Raw genomic sequence first — 12,771 nt, forward strand, 5'->3', positions numbered from 1 at the left:
ACTTTTGAATGAATGTAAAAGATCCGAGCTGGACATAAATGGAGTTAGTGACATCATTTGCCGGATGACACTTAATGACATCTGGCATAAGCATTCATTAATGCTCAAGATAGAGTCATAATTATGACGGTCATATTATCTTAGCCTATTAGCCTATTATCCCAAATGAATCGACAAATAAGCCGCACTGGACTATAAGCCGTAGGATTCAAAATGAGGGGAAAAAGTGGCTTATAGTCCGATAATTACGGTAATTGTATTTAGTCATGAAAAATAACTAAAAAGAATAATTAATGTTTTTTTTTTTTTTTTTTTTTTTTAAATCATAATTGAGACGTCCTGGCGTCCACATGTGATGTGGACATGTGACAGATGCGGATGTGAGGTCATCATGTTTTTTGTTGTTGTTGTTTTTTTATTGACCAAATCAATAGTTATCTGGCCTATAAAGGTGTTTTTTTTTTTTAAATGTTATTATTAGTGTATTCATTTTACAAAGGATAATTGTGTGCAATTAGTTAAAAGATAGTAAGTAGTTAGCCTGTGGAGAGAAAAAAATTGGCGTGCTACAAAATATCTGACTGTTTTGAAATCAGCATGCCAATTTTAGTTTGACTAAGCAGAAACATCTAACTCAAAAGGATTAAAAAAACAAATCTCCAGCGTTATTAATCTCAAAAAGACTTACTTTATATAGTCACAGTGAAATGACTGATAAGAGCAAAGCAGTCTTCCATTTGATTTTTACTTGGCATCCCCTTGGCTCTCTAGTGTTCGTTGGAGGTGCATAAGCTGTTGCAGGAAGCCTCTATTTGGAAAGATCCAACGCTTCTGAAGAACACATTTTATGGCAGACAAGAGACGGTGGTGCTTGTAAATCATCAGGTAGGCAAGGACCAATGTGGCTGAGCGACTCACTCCCACAGCACAGTGCACTAACACTCTCCCTGCAAAGAAAGACCATTTACTATAGTCTATTCAACACCTCGCAAGCGATTAAAATAGCATCACACAAACACACACATACACTGGAAATGCTAATCCATCCATCCATCTTCAGCCGCTTATCCGAAGTCGGATCGTGGGAGCAGCAGTTTCATCAGGGAGCCCCAAACTTCCCTTTCCCTGGCCACATTAACTAACTCTGACAGGGGGATCCCGAGGCGCTTCCAAGCCAGTGTCGAGATGTAATCTCTCCACCTGGTCCTGGGCCTGCCCTGAGGTCTCCTCCTAGGTGGAAGTGTCAGGAACACCTCCATAGGGAGTCGCCCTGGTGGCATCCGCACCAGATGCCTGAATCACCTCAACAGACTTTCTACGCGAAGGAGCAGCAACTCGACTCCGAGCCTCTTGCAAAAAGCAGCGTTTCTCACACTATCTCTAAGGGAGGCGCCAGCTATCTGCCTGAGAAAACCCATTTCGGGCACTTGTACCCGCGATCTTGTTCTTTCGGTCATGACCCATCGCTCATGAGGGTAGTAACGAAGATCAAAGGGTAGATGGAGAGCTTTGCCTCTTGGCTCAGCTCCGTCTTCATTGCAACAGTGCGTTTAAGCGACTGCAGTACCGCTCATGCTGCCTCGATTCTCTGTCCAATCTCACATTCCATTGTTCCCTCACTCGTGAACAAGACCCCGATATACTTGAACTCCTTCACTTGGGTTAGGGCCTGGTTCCCATGGGGATGGCGTGACTTATTTGTAGTGTAATCATTCCCCAACCCAGAGGTTGTGGGTTCAATTCAATTCTATCAATTCAATTCTCCCCCCTGATGATCTCATATCCTTGAGCAAGATACCGAACCCCACATTACTCCTGGTGCTGCGTCACCAGTAGGTAGGTGAGGATACAGTGTTTGCGTTTTGAGAGCCTTAAAGGTGGAAAGGCGCTACACAAGTGTAACACCATTTACCAATCCCTACCGGAGAAGGCAATCCCCTGATTTCCTGCAGAGAGCCATAACCTCAGATTTGGAGGTGCTGAACCTCATCCCTGCAGCTTCACAGCTGCTAACCAGTCCAGTGAGTTCTGCAGTTCACAGGCTGATGATGGAAACAGGAACACATCATCTTGCAAAAGAAGCGATGCAATCCTCAGCCCACCAAACTCTATGAGACGACTACGCCTTGATATCCTGTCCATAAAAATCACGAACAGAATTGGTGACAAAGCGCAACCCTAACGAAGGCCAACACCCACCTGGAACAAGTCTTACTTACTGCCAAGGACACAGACACAGCTCTCACTCAGGAGTGCTCCCCTCAGCTCATACTCCCGCAGTATCTCCCACAGTATATTCTGGAGGACCTGGTCATATGCCTTTTCCAGGTCCACAAAGCACATGTAGACTGGATGAGATACTCCCAAGCCCCTCCAGGAAAGAGCTGATCCGTTGTTCCGCGACCTAGACGGAACCCACATTGTTCATCCTCAATCAGAGTTTCGACAATCGGGCTTTCCAGTACCTCCCAGAGAGGCTGAGGAGTGTGATGCTGGAAAATGCCAATATACAATTTGATTAAACATAACAAATGAACCAAACTCAACTTTTATTTACTTTTTGTGAACACTAATTTTTTTATAAGTAAGTAGTAATTTGGGGCTGAAAAACATGCCTAACTTGATACATCTCAGTTAAGTCAAATGAGAAGATATCATGTTTTGTACCCAGTGTTCATTGGGCGTTCTTCAGACATGCGCAGACCTGCCTCATCTATTTCACGCTTTTCTGACACAAAAACATTCCCACACACATCCACGGTAAACCGTGCCGTCAACCAGAGGTCTTTTCAGAACCTTCTCTTACTTTACTCACTTCACATCGGGTTGGTAAGTAAATATTTTATAATCTGTCCCATTGGCAACACGACTCTTTATAAAAGAGTAAAATATTGTAGCGACTGTTATTCATGTTCCGCCGCAATGGTTAATGGGTAGTTGTGGCAACCACGACTGAGAGTAGTGATTGCTGTTGTTATGTCATGTGTGTTCTGTTCAATAAAGTGTGTTGCTTCTTGGGGTCGTGAAGTGTATGGGGCACAAGAACAGCAAGTTTTAAAAACAAAAGCCAGTCTTTGTCATTCTTCTTAATGCCGCTGGCCAAAATATTTACTTACCAAATTGATGTCAAGTAAGTGAAGGCGTTGAAGAGAGCTCTGGTTATGTAGTACGTAACATAAAATACATTTTCTAAGGCAGCATGTTTGTGTGAAGTCAACTTATATTTTACAGCGTACTACCTCCTGATGTTAGAGCTTGGTCTATGAAAGCAGCAGCAGGGTAAAAGAAAGGTGACAGTTCAAATGTTGGAAGGTCGTTGGCTGGCACACCGTAGTATTTCACCGTGGTTCCATAGAAGTCGTCGCTCCCTTTACAGCACAGTTTCCCATGTGAGGCATTCAGCACGTGGGTGATACCCAGTGTCCACAGTCCAAACTTGTCATGAGACATGAACCTGAACCATGGATGTACAGGATACCGTAAAAGTCACCATGCATTTCCTTTTTTCTGTTTTGTCCCTTGCTGAACAGTATACTTACATATCACCCAAATACAAGTTGGGCCACACCTCATCTCCATGCCGACAGGAGCGAGGAGCAGCATGTAAAACTTCTAGCAGCTCCTCAAGAGAGACCTCTGTTGCTGACCACTCACCCTCCGTGTCATTATCCTTCCCAGAGTCCTCAGTGTCACATTTCACTGTTGACACACTACTCATGACTAAGCTGAAGTAACTTAAGTGAGACAGATTGTGATGTGTTGTATTAGTTGGTTTGTCCGTCTGTTTCTAAGTTGAAAGGCTGGTTGCTAAATCTTGGGGGTCGACAAACACGTGGTTGGTGTGCGTCGTCATGATTTTCGTGGCTTGGTTGTTACATTGATGCTATAATTAGATGGTACTAGATAGCAGATAGATAGTAAATTTCCTTTTTTTAAAAATGAGGTTTCTTAAGCGCGCCACGCAGCCCAAACCGTTTGACCGACCAGAACCATTCAAATATCAAAATGACCGGAATTTTCGCGCGACAGAGGCAATTTTATGAATTACCCCTCCAAATGTTCCATTCGCCCATAAATGCGTGTTGTAAAATAATCAAAAATCAAAATGCATCTGGTCCTTTTTGACTGAATTGCATATTTACACATAAAAAATTCCTGGACGGTAAGGCCCATAAAAGTTTTATACAGAATTTGCCAAAAACCTAACCCATTCATTTCTAATAGGATGCCAGTGACGGCCATGTACGTCTTTCCATTAATTTCTAATGGCGACTGGTGACCGATTGACAGCCGTGCAACGAGACATATCCCCGAAATGTCCCCAAATCAACAGAAAGTGACCGGATAACAACAGGACATGTCCCCAAATCAACACAGAGTGACCGGATATCTGAAATGTCCCCAAATCAACAGGGAGTCACCTGATATCCACAGGACGTGCCTCTGAAATGTCCCCAAATCAATAGGAAGTGACCTGATATCAACAGGTCATGTCCCCAAATCAACAGGAAGGCACCTGACATGAACAGGACGTGTCCCAGAAATGTCCCCAAATCAATAGGAAGTGAACTGATATCAACAGGATATGTACCCAAAATGTCCCCAAATCAACAGGAAGTCACCTGACATCAACTAGACGTGTGTCTCAAATGTCCCAAAATCAACAGAAAGTGACCTGATATCAGCAGGAAGTGTCCCAGAAATGTCCCCAAATCAATAGGAAGTGAACTGATATCAACAGGATATGTATCTAAAATGTCCCCAAATCAACAGGAAGTCACCTGACATCAACTAGACGTGTGTCCCAAATGTCCCATAATCAACAGAAAGTGACCTGATATCAGCAGGAAGTGTCCCCGAAATGTCCCCAAATCAACAGGAAGTTACCTGATATCAACAGGACATGTCCCCGAAATGTCCCCAAATCAACAGGAAGTGACCTGATATCAACTGTGCGTGTCCCTGAAATGTCCCCAAATCAACAGGAAGTGACCTCATATTAACAGATCATGTCCCCAAATCCACTGGAAGTGTCCCCGAAATGTCCCCAAATCAACAGGATATCTTCCGCAGCAAAACCCCTATCGTAATTTATCCAGAAATTGCAGTTTCTAATTGCGTTTTAAAAAATCAATGCTTGCTAGTTACTATTTTCATATCTACAAGTTTCCTTTTTTATGTATATCTAACAGAAGAAAAATTTATTGCTAGTATTTTACACTGAGTGAATACATGCACTATTCATAATATCCTTAGTGTCATATTTCCAAATCTAAAACTATCTCTTTTTAGGTCATCAGAAACCTGTTTTTTGAGCCAATAACATGGCATCATCAAAGACAGCAAGTAATTGTTCAAACACTTTTTATTGGTCAATAACTTAAAGAATTACAAGAGTATTACAATAGGGCTTTCGCACTTGGAACCTAACTACAGATTTACAAACAAGAAAACTAAGGTCACATTTGATTCAGCTTCACAAAAATATGTAAGAAAAAGTACAGAAAACCAACATTTATCATTCATTTATTCATCTTCTGTGCCACTTATCCTCATAATAATAGCGCCGGTGCCGGCGCCCAGTGGCGCCTCCAGAATTTTTTCATAGGGCTGGCCAGATGGGGCCACTTAAAATCTTGGGGTGGCAGACCAAAACTAAAAGCCACAATAATTTCAGGTTTTCATTATATTATTGCTGTAAAAAGGTCAGGGGAAGACTATCAGAAAGACTTAAGGACACGGCTACTGATATACTTTGGTGTATTGTGTAATATTTGATGTTACTAATGATTTAATGTGCATAGTCCATCAATCTAATGATATACTGGAAAGCGGGGTGGCCAATGGGGTGGCCAACAAATTTATAGGGGGGGCCGTGGCTACCCCTTGCCACCCACTGGTGGCGCCACTGTCGGCGCCTATCACAGCTTACGTATGGCAATAGACGGGGTACACCCTGAATTGGTTGCCAGTCATGAATGGGTAATTTGTTTACAATAGAAAATAGTTATACGTAGTTGGAAATGCAGCTACAAATATAACCTTTAAATATTCAAAATACGTTTTTATGCTCCTTTTAACTCATTGGGTGCCATTGACGGCGCTAGACGTCCAATGCATTTTGACTGAGAGGGATGACAGAGCAAATGATCACTGTCAAACCCTTGCAGTTAAAATGAATTGGACGTCTAGAGCCGTCATTTGCAGTGAAACGTGATCAATCAATGGCCCTCCCAGTTCAAACGGATTTGATGTGTATCACTGTCACTGACAAAGCTTCAATATGGAAATCCTCTATCTTCATTTGACCAGTAGATGACAGCGCGCTCTAGTGAGCCCTTTAAGAGAAACTTGTGACGCCCTCTTGTCTGCTGTTGTTGGTTATTGCCACTTCCTGTTTGCTGTTGCCTGGTTGTTGTGAAAGCAGAAGGCATGCTGGCCGCGTGAAACACTCCTGCAATGCGAGAGGAAGACAGCTCACGTATTTCTCGTCGCCCATCTGACACAAACACTCACACCGATTTGGTAAGAAAAACATACTTATTCTTCAAAGTATTTTTATCCACACTTCTACACGCGTGCCCTCACTTAATTTTCAAAAAGCCTTTTGCTTTGATTTTATCTTAACAGTTTTTGTGATATATTGTATTAAATATATATTTATATTACTGTACTGTAAATGAGGGTTTCCCTTTATCTGTTCACCCTCAGGGTGTGGTTACAGTTGTTCTTTTGAATGACACCGTTTGCTGTAGTCTTCCACGTTACTTTATAGGCTGAAAGGCCAATATTGTGCAAGTGGTCCCGTCACGTCTTATGTGTCAGCGTGTGACTCAACAAACAAAACATGCTGACTTGCCATTTAAGTCAGCCCATCCCGGGCGTCTGCTCGCATTTTCACGGTGGTTTTTGAGGGTTTTGTCATGTAAACAGTAATCCGAATTAGTTCATAAAGTACTCATGGGAATATGTGATTGAGTTGAACTATGTTTGCCTGAAACAGTTCTTGTGCTGGCAAACTTTTTTAAAGGGTACCAAGGACTTAAAGACATGTAGGCTCAATAAAGCCACAATTGTTCTCGTTAACGAAAATATGTTATTAGAAACAAATAAAATACAGTGGTACCTCAACATACGATCGCTTCGACACACAATCATTTCGACATCCGACGTAAAATTTGTCTCGCACAGCTGATTTTCTTGTGAGAGAAATCAACATAAATTCCAAGAATGTTAGTGGAAATGGTAGAAAAATATGAGCATGGTGTACGCGCCCGAAAAGGCTCGAGCGTTTACGTCACAGCAACACGGGATCATGCGAGATTTGCGACAACGCAGCCATATTGGAAGCACGTCTGCATCACAGGACATTTAAACTTAAAATGTCAAATACAATTAAACTACGAGTGCCAAAGATGGAAAAAAGTAAGGAAAACTTGCCAGTTCGATACAGAGACAAATTTGTTACCACGGCGAAGGACAGATATGTGAGCAAACTTAAGGATGTGAACAATGTTGACCCTTACGAGCAAGCCGAATATAAATGGAATAAAGATGTCGACAAGCTTCCACGCGAAATGGACATCATGCTGTATTTAGTGTTTTGTGTAAGTTACTACACTCATCAGCAATTCCGAAACTACAAATTGCTACAAAGCTACGAACAGTTTTGCTGCGGATGGGTGCAGGACCTGCACATTATGACCGTAGCAAACGGCAACACCATCGTTCTTGCAAAGGTAGGCAATGTATGTTTACATTTTCATTGTCATGAACATCTGAATTTGTGCTGTGCTAAGCTGTGATAGTTAAATGACAAATCAATGCTGTGTTTTAGAAAACAGATTTACATTGCTCAATGTTCCCATGCCATTCTTCAACGTTTGGTAAGTTCAGATATTACCTTTCCCTCGCCTTTTCTCCATGTAGGGATCCGGAAGAAACTCAATGGGGTTCCGTCGAGCTGTACATTCTCCTTTCTATTCGATCGGTTGTTGCAATTCTTTACCGAACAATAATTTCCAACCATTTTTAAAGAGCGACCTGTGTCGAAATGCCTCACTGTTTATGTTTCCCGGAGTTCTGACACCGAACTTCCTGCTTCCAACATGGCGATAGGGGCGGAAACATCGCGAGTGCCACGTCATACGCTCGAGCCTAAATGGCTCGACAATACAGCCGTAGAATGTCTCGGATCGCGTCCTCCTCCGACCTCCGTACGCCATTCTTTATAAGTTAACGTGACAAATATTGTTGTTGTAACATCGCCAAAGAAATTGCCAGCTTCGTCAGGTTTTAGTGAAAAGTGAAAGTAGAAACTCTAATTCACTCTCTCTCACTCTATCTTCATCCACACCGTGTGTTCAGGTACATCACGCAATACACATCAGCCACATTAGAACCCAATTCGTTACATTATTACAGGTATTATTATTATTATTATTATCATTAGTATTGTTATATTATTATTCCGATTTTTATTTTTAATTTGTTTTGATCGGTGTGATTTAGGGCTGGGCGATATGGCCTTAAGCACATATCACGGTAAATTGAGCAGATTTACCTCGATAACGATAAATGAAGATAAATTCGCCCAAGCGGACCATTATATAATTTGAAAATCTGAATAAATGCATGAAGTACAGATTAACTGTTTCTCATTGATTTATTTAACAGCTTTCAATTTTATTTAAAAATTGTACATGCAGTCTAAACATTAAGTATATAAAAAATTATTGTAAACAATAATTCAAGTATGAACATTTATAACAGCTTGTATGGCTTGAACAATGTACATTGTCAAAATCAATATGCCTGTGCAAACATGTCTTTGTAACGCAAATGAATTACAGCTTGAACGGTACACTTCAAAAAGACAATTTGTTGTTAATGGCTGCAGTGACATAATTACTTAACACAAGTGTTTACTTCAAAGGTTTCGGGTTTTTTTTTCCCCCAGTGCATTTTTTAATACATGCAAACACACATGAACCCCAACACAGACACACACACATTAAAGCTATATTAATCTTCTGCAAATGAAATATTTAAGATTTTATGATGGGAGTAATGACACAGAATTAAGCACATACAGAAAAATAGCTGGGGCCATTAAACGGTCATATTATAATTTTCACTGTTGGAATATACTTTAAGCTTTTGTGATGGGAAAGCATTTAGCAATCAGAGAAATCACACACAGAGATACAAAATAACGTGACTTATTAATTGCTAGATTCAGTCCGTGCCCAATCCACTCATTAAGTTCAGCCGTTTCGACGAGGTTAGAGCTGCTATCTGACTCCATCACGTTCATTTGTAGCGTTAACCACTAGCGTTAGCCTGTGGCCTGGCTACCAGTAGAAAGCACTGAAAGCACCCTCTCCGAAAACCATGAGAACAAGGGAGGACAGCGGGTGAACGCCCGTCTGGATGCCGCCAAGAGTCTACTTAGTGTCGGGTAAAAGTTTGGCGAACCCCCCTTAAGCCGCACTCCATCACGTTTGCTTGTAGCTTTAGCCATTAGCGTTAGCCTACCAGGCTACTGTTTGTTTGGCTTCCTGATAACCATGTGACTCCATACGTAAGCACACTGACTGCTTTCTTAAAGGGGAATGAACAAAGCTGAACAACACAGCGTCAAAGCGGGATGAAAAGACTGTATTTTCTTGTTTTATTAAATTACCGAATTCACTGACATGGTCAAAATTACGTCAGTCATCTTGAAGAATTTTGGTACTGGTAAATTTTCGGTTTACCGCCCTGCTCTAGTTGGATTGCTATTTGCAATAGTATCAGCAGTATTTATTGAGGATTTAGTATAGCTTTTCAGGCTGTGGAACAAATTAATGGAATTATAATGTATTCTTATGGGAAAATTCTGCTCGACATACGCCCATTTCAACTTACAAAGTCCTGGAAAGAATTAACTTCGTATGTGGAGGTACCAGTGCAGCGTTTCCCACAGGATTTTAGGAGACTGTGGTGGGAGGGTCTCTGACCATAGGATTTTTTGAAACTGTGGTGGTGGGCTGCATCAGAGTCGGACAGCCACACCATGTCGTGCCACGGCGAATTTTTTTTTTTCATTATTTTTTTCCCCCAAGAAGAACCACAACAAAGATATATTTGAAATATTTCATTAGCTAGGCTAATGTTATAGCTCTCAGCTACGGTACATGTATGTAAAATGCGTTGCTGATTACAGCTACGTTACCCTATGTAATAATGGGACTTTTTTTTCGTAGCAATAGTACGACTTACATCCTGTAGTGACTCAGGGTTGGCAACCCAAACTGTTGAAAGAGCCATATTTGACCCCCCCAACCCAAAAAAACTGATATAGTATGTCTGGAGCAGCAAAAAATTAAAAGCCTTGTACAAGCCTTATAATTATCAATACTAGCTATATTAGCCTACTATAAAAATGACTAAGTTGGCTAGATTACATAATTAGCCTTCATGATTAAATGTTTATTTTCCCTGCAGTGGATCCTATAGCGCACCACGTGACTACTCTGTTGTACGATGCCACCACAAGTTTAACTTCATTACAATATTAATGAATTGAAAGAATGTTTGTGTCATGTTTGTCCTCCTAGAAATCCTATTAAAACAAAAAATATATTTCCCTCCCCCATCTTTTTCCATTAAAAACAAAAAAAACAAAAGCTCTTAAGCAGCGCTAAAGAGCCGCATGCGGCCCGAGAGCCGCGGGTTTCAGACCGCCGTCGTAGTCCTCCTTTTTCCTTTTTATTTGACCCTCATAAGTACTACATTACCACAACAATAACAGTCCTTCTGTCAACTGACCCATTTACAGGACTGGGGGAATTCTAATAGCCGTGTAAAGAGTTTTACTTGATTCGGTGAGAAGGTGAATAGTTTTTTTCCCCGTTGTTCGTGAACTAAATTTCCACACAAACGCACATCGAGGTACCATTAACTTAGCAAGGAGAGGTATGAGAGTCATTTTTCGAGTGTCCCAGAGCTCGCGAAATTTGGGGGGCGCATTTATCCAAGTTTCGTCAGCCGTAATTGTCTGAAGTTGGCGCGCCGGTGTTGTGCCGAAAAATAGCCACTCCACGCGAAATGTCCCCCCTGACAGGAGCGCCCACACGTCATTCGTACAAACAGCCTTTTCTTACCAATCGATGGACACGGAAACGACGTTCTTGTACCGTGAATATGTATCATTTTACTCTGCTTGAACTAATAAATATTTTACTGTGACCAACGCTCTGAAAATAGAGCAAGGCTTTATTTTGGGCCCCGCCTCTCCGCGCAAGTTCAATCAAAGTTTGCTTACCGTCCAAGACGGCCGTCCACCGCTCACTTTCGCCGAAAAGTCCGATCCAAACTATTGTAATGCCCCGGATATGGGGAAGAAGGAGAGAAGTCTGTATTTGCTTACCCACTTGATTGTGGTAACAATAATAAAGAAAAACAATAACAAAATAACAGCGGGCTGCTAAGACATGCGACCGCTATCTCTCGCTATCTCGCTCGTTCTCCCATTCTTCCTACTCGTTCCCCTTGCGTCTCTTAAATAAATAAATAAAATACTACTCTAAAATGCTACTCTACTACCCGCGCGCGCGAGAGTGGAGTGGGCTACAGCTGTGTAATCGGCTGACTGACGCATCTGATTATTATCTTTTTTTTTTTCCGGGGCGGGGGGGGGCAAACGAGACTGTGGCGGGCGGGTGGGAAACACTGCAGTGTATTGCCATTGATTTAAAATCTATAATATCTAGTACATGTCTTAACCTGCAGAGTGTGCCATGTTTTATGCGCGCAATGCACGCTGGGGGTAATGACGTGGTAGGGTTGTACTGGAATAATAGCTGTGCTCTATACTAGTGAAGCTACTCAGATAGCACACCGACGTTGAAAAGATGTTGAATCAACATTCAGCTGTCGGTCTTATATGGTTGAATCAACGTCACTTTTGCACCCTCAATTAATGTTGGTTCAACGTTGAAATCCTTACAAAACCTAAATGCCATTTCGATTATTAACAATATTGGAACAATGCTGAATCCATGTTATGCTTTCCACCAAAACGCCCACTCATCCACATTTCAATGACTTTCCAATCCTATTTCCCGGTCAATCATAAATCAACTATTTGTCAACATTAGTTCATAAACTGACATCATAGCTTGACTGACTATAGAACAAAGTTGTTTCAACATCACTTGACGTCGAAAATTTCGATGTCAACCATACTGATGATTTTGATGTAAACTCAACGTATATTCAATGTCTGTCTGCTATCAGGGTAGTATGATGACTGGTGTGATTTTGTCACATTCTGCTGCTGGTCAGATTGTTTTGTTACAGAGCTGTGGGATGAGTTCCCGACGTCATACCTGCATCCAATTCCAGGTCATCAGCAGTGTCTTTAAAACGATCCTAGGCGGGTTGCTGAGACATTGACTTGCTGCCATTTGACAGTTTGTATTCTCGATTCCTTCGTTGCTAGTTGCATCCTTGCCTTGGTTTTTGCGTTTGTCTGCCGCTCGCCTAGTGCGGTTTACTGAAAATTTACTGTAACCGTGATGATTCACGATGACTGAATTTTGACCATGTCGGTAAATTAGTTTTCTAATTAAACAAAAAATAAAGTCTTTTCAGCCCGCTTTGACTATTTGTTGTTCGGCTATGCTCATTCCCCTTTAAGAAAGCAGCCAGTGTGCTTACGTGTGAAGTCACGTGTCTATCAGGAAATCAAACAAACAGAAGCCCGGTACGCTAACGCTAGCGGCT

The 12,771-nt window shown here is 41.6% G+C and overlaps 2 protein-coding genes across 3 annotated transcripts in view; one reads left to right on the forward strand and one right to left on the reverse strand.

Moving 5' to 3' along the window:
- Positions 1-342: 342 nt before the first annotated feature.
- On the reverse strand, positions 343-3,843 carry LOC130923294 (dual specificity protein phosphatase 13-like). The gene is made up of 3 exons (XM_057848897.1): positions 3,540-3,843; positions 3,240-3,454; positions 343-947 (listed from the first exon to the last, which is right to left on the reverse strand). The coding sequence occupies exons 1-3, from the start codon at positions 3,716-3,718 to the stop codon at positions 745-747; spliced, it is 597 nt and encodes a 198-aa protein (XP_057704880.1). The 5' UTR covers positions 3,719-3,843; the 3' UTR covers positions 343-744.
- A 2,517-nt stretch (positions 3,844-6,360) lies between these two features.
- The window catches only part of LOC130922852 (sphingomyelin synthase-related protein 1-like), a 67,753-nt gene continuing 61,342 nt past the window's right edge, over positions 6,361-12,771 (forward strand). For both annotated transcript variants that reach the window (XM_057848041.1, XM_057848042.1), the window contains exon 1: positions 6,361-6,525. The gene's annotated coding sequence lies outside the window, so the exon portion shown is untranslated. The remainder of the gene's footprint in view (positions 6,526-12,771) is intronic.

This window comes from Corythoichthys intestinalis, chromosome 10 (assembly GCF_030265065.1).
Source record: "Corythoichthys intestinalis isolate RoL2023-P3 chromosome 10, ASM3026506v1, whole genome shotgun sequence".
Taxonomy (NCBI): Eukaryota; Metazoa; Chordata; class Actinopteri; order Syngnathiformes; family Syngnathidae; genus Corythoichthys; species Corythoichthys intestinalis.

What these genes read in the sequence shown, in the direction of transcription:
- LOC130923294 (XM_057848897.1), bottom strand. Translation starts at nt 3,718, where the DNA reads ATGAGTAGTGTGTCAACAGTGAAATGTGACACTGAGGACTCTGGGAAG. An exon ending in AACTTGTATTTGGGTGATAT is followed by an intron (nt 3,455 to 3,539) that starts GTAAGTATACTG and finishes TCCATGGTTCAG; the next exon opens with GTTCATGTCTCATGACAAGT. An exon ending in CCAAGCTCTAACATCAGGAG is followed by an intron (nt 948 to 3,239) that starts GTAGTACGCTGT and finishes CTTTCTTTGCAG; the next exon opens with GGAGAGTGTTAGTGCACTGT.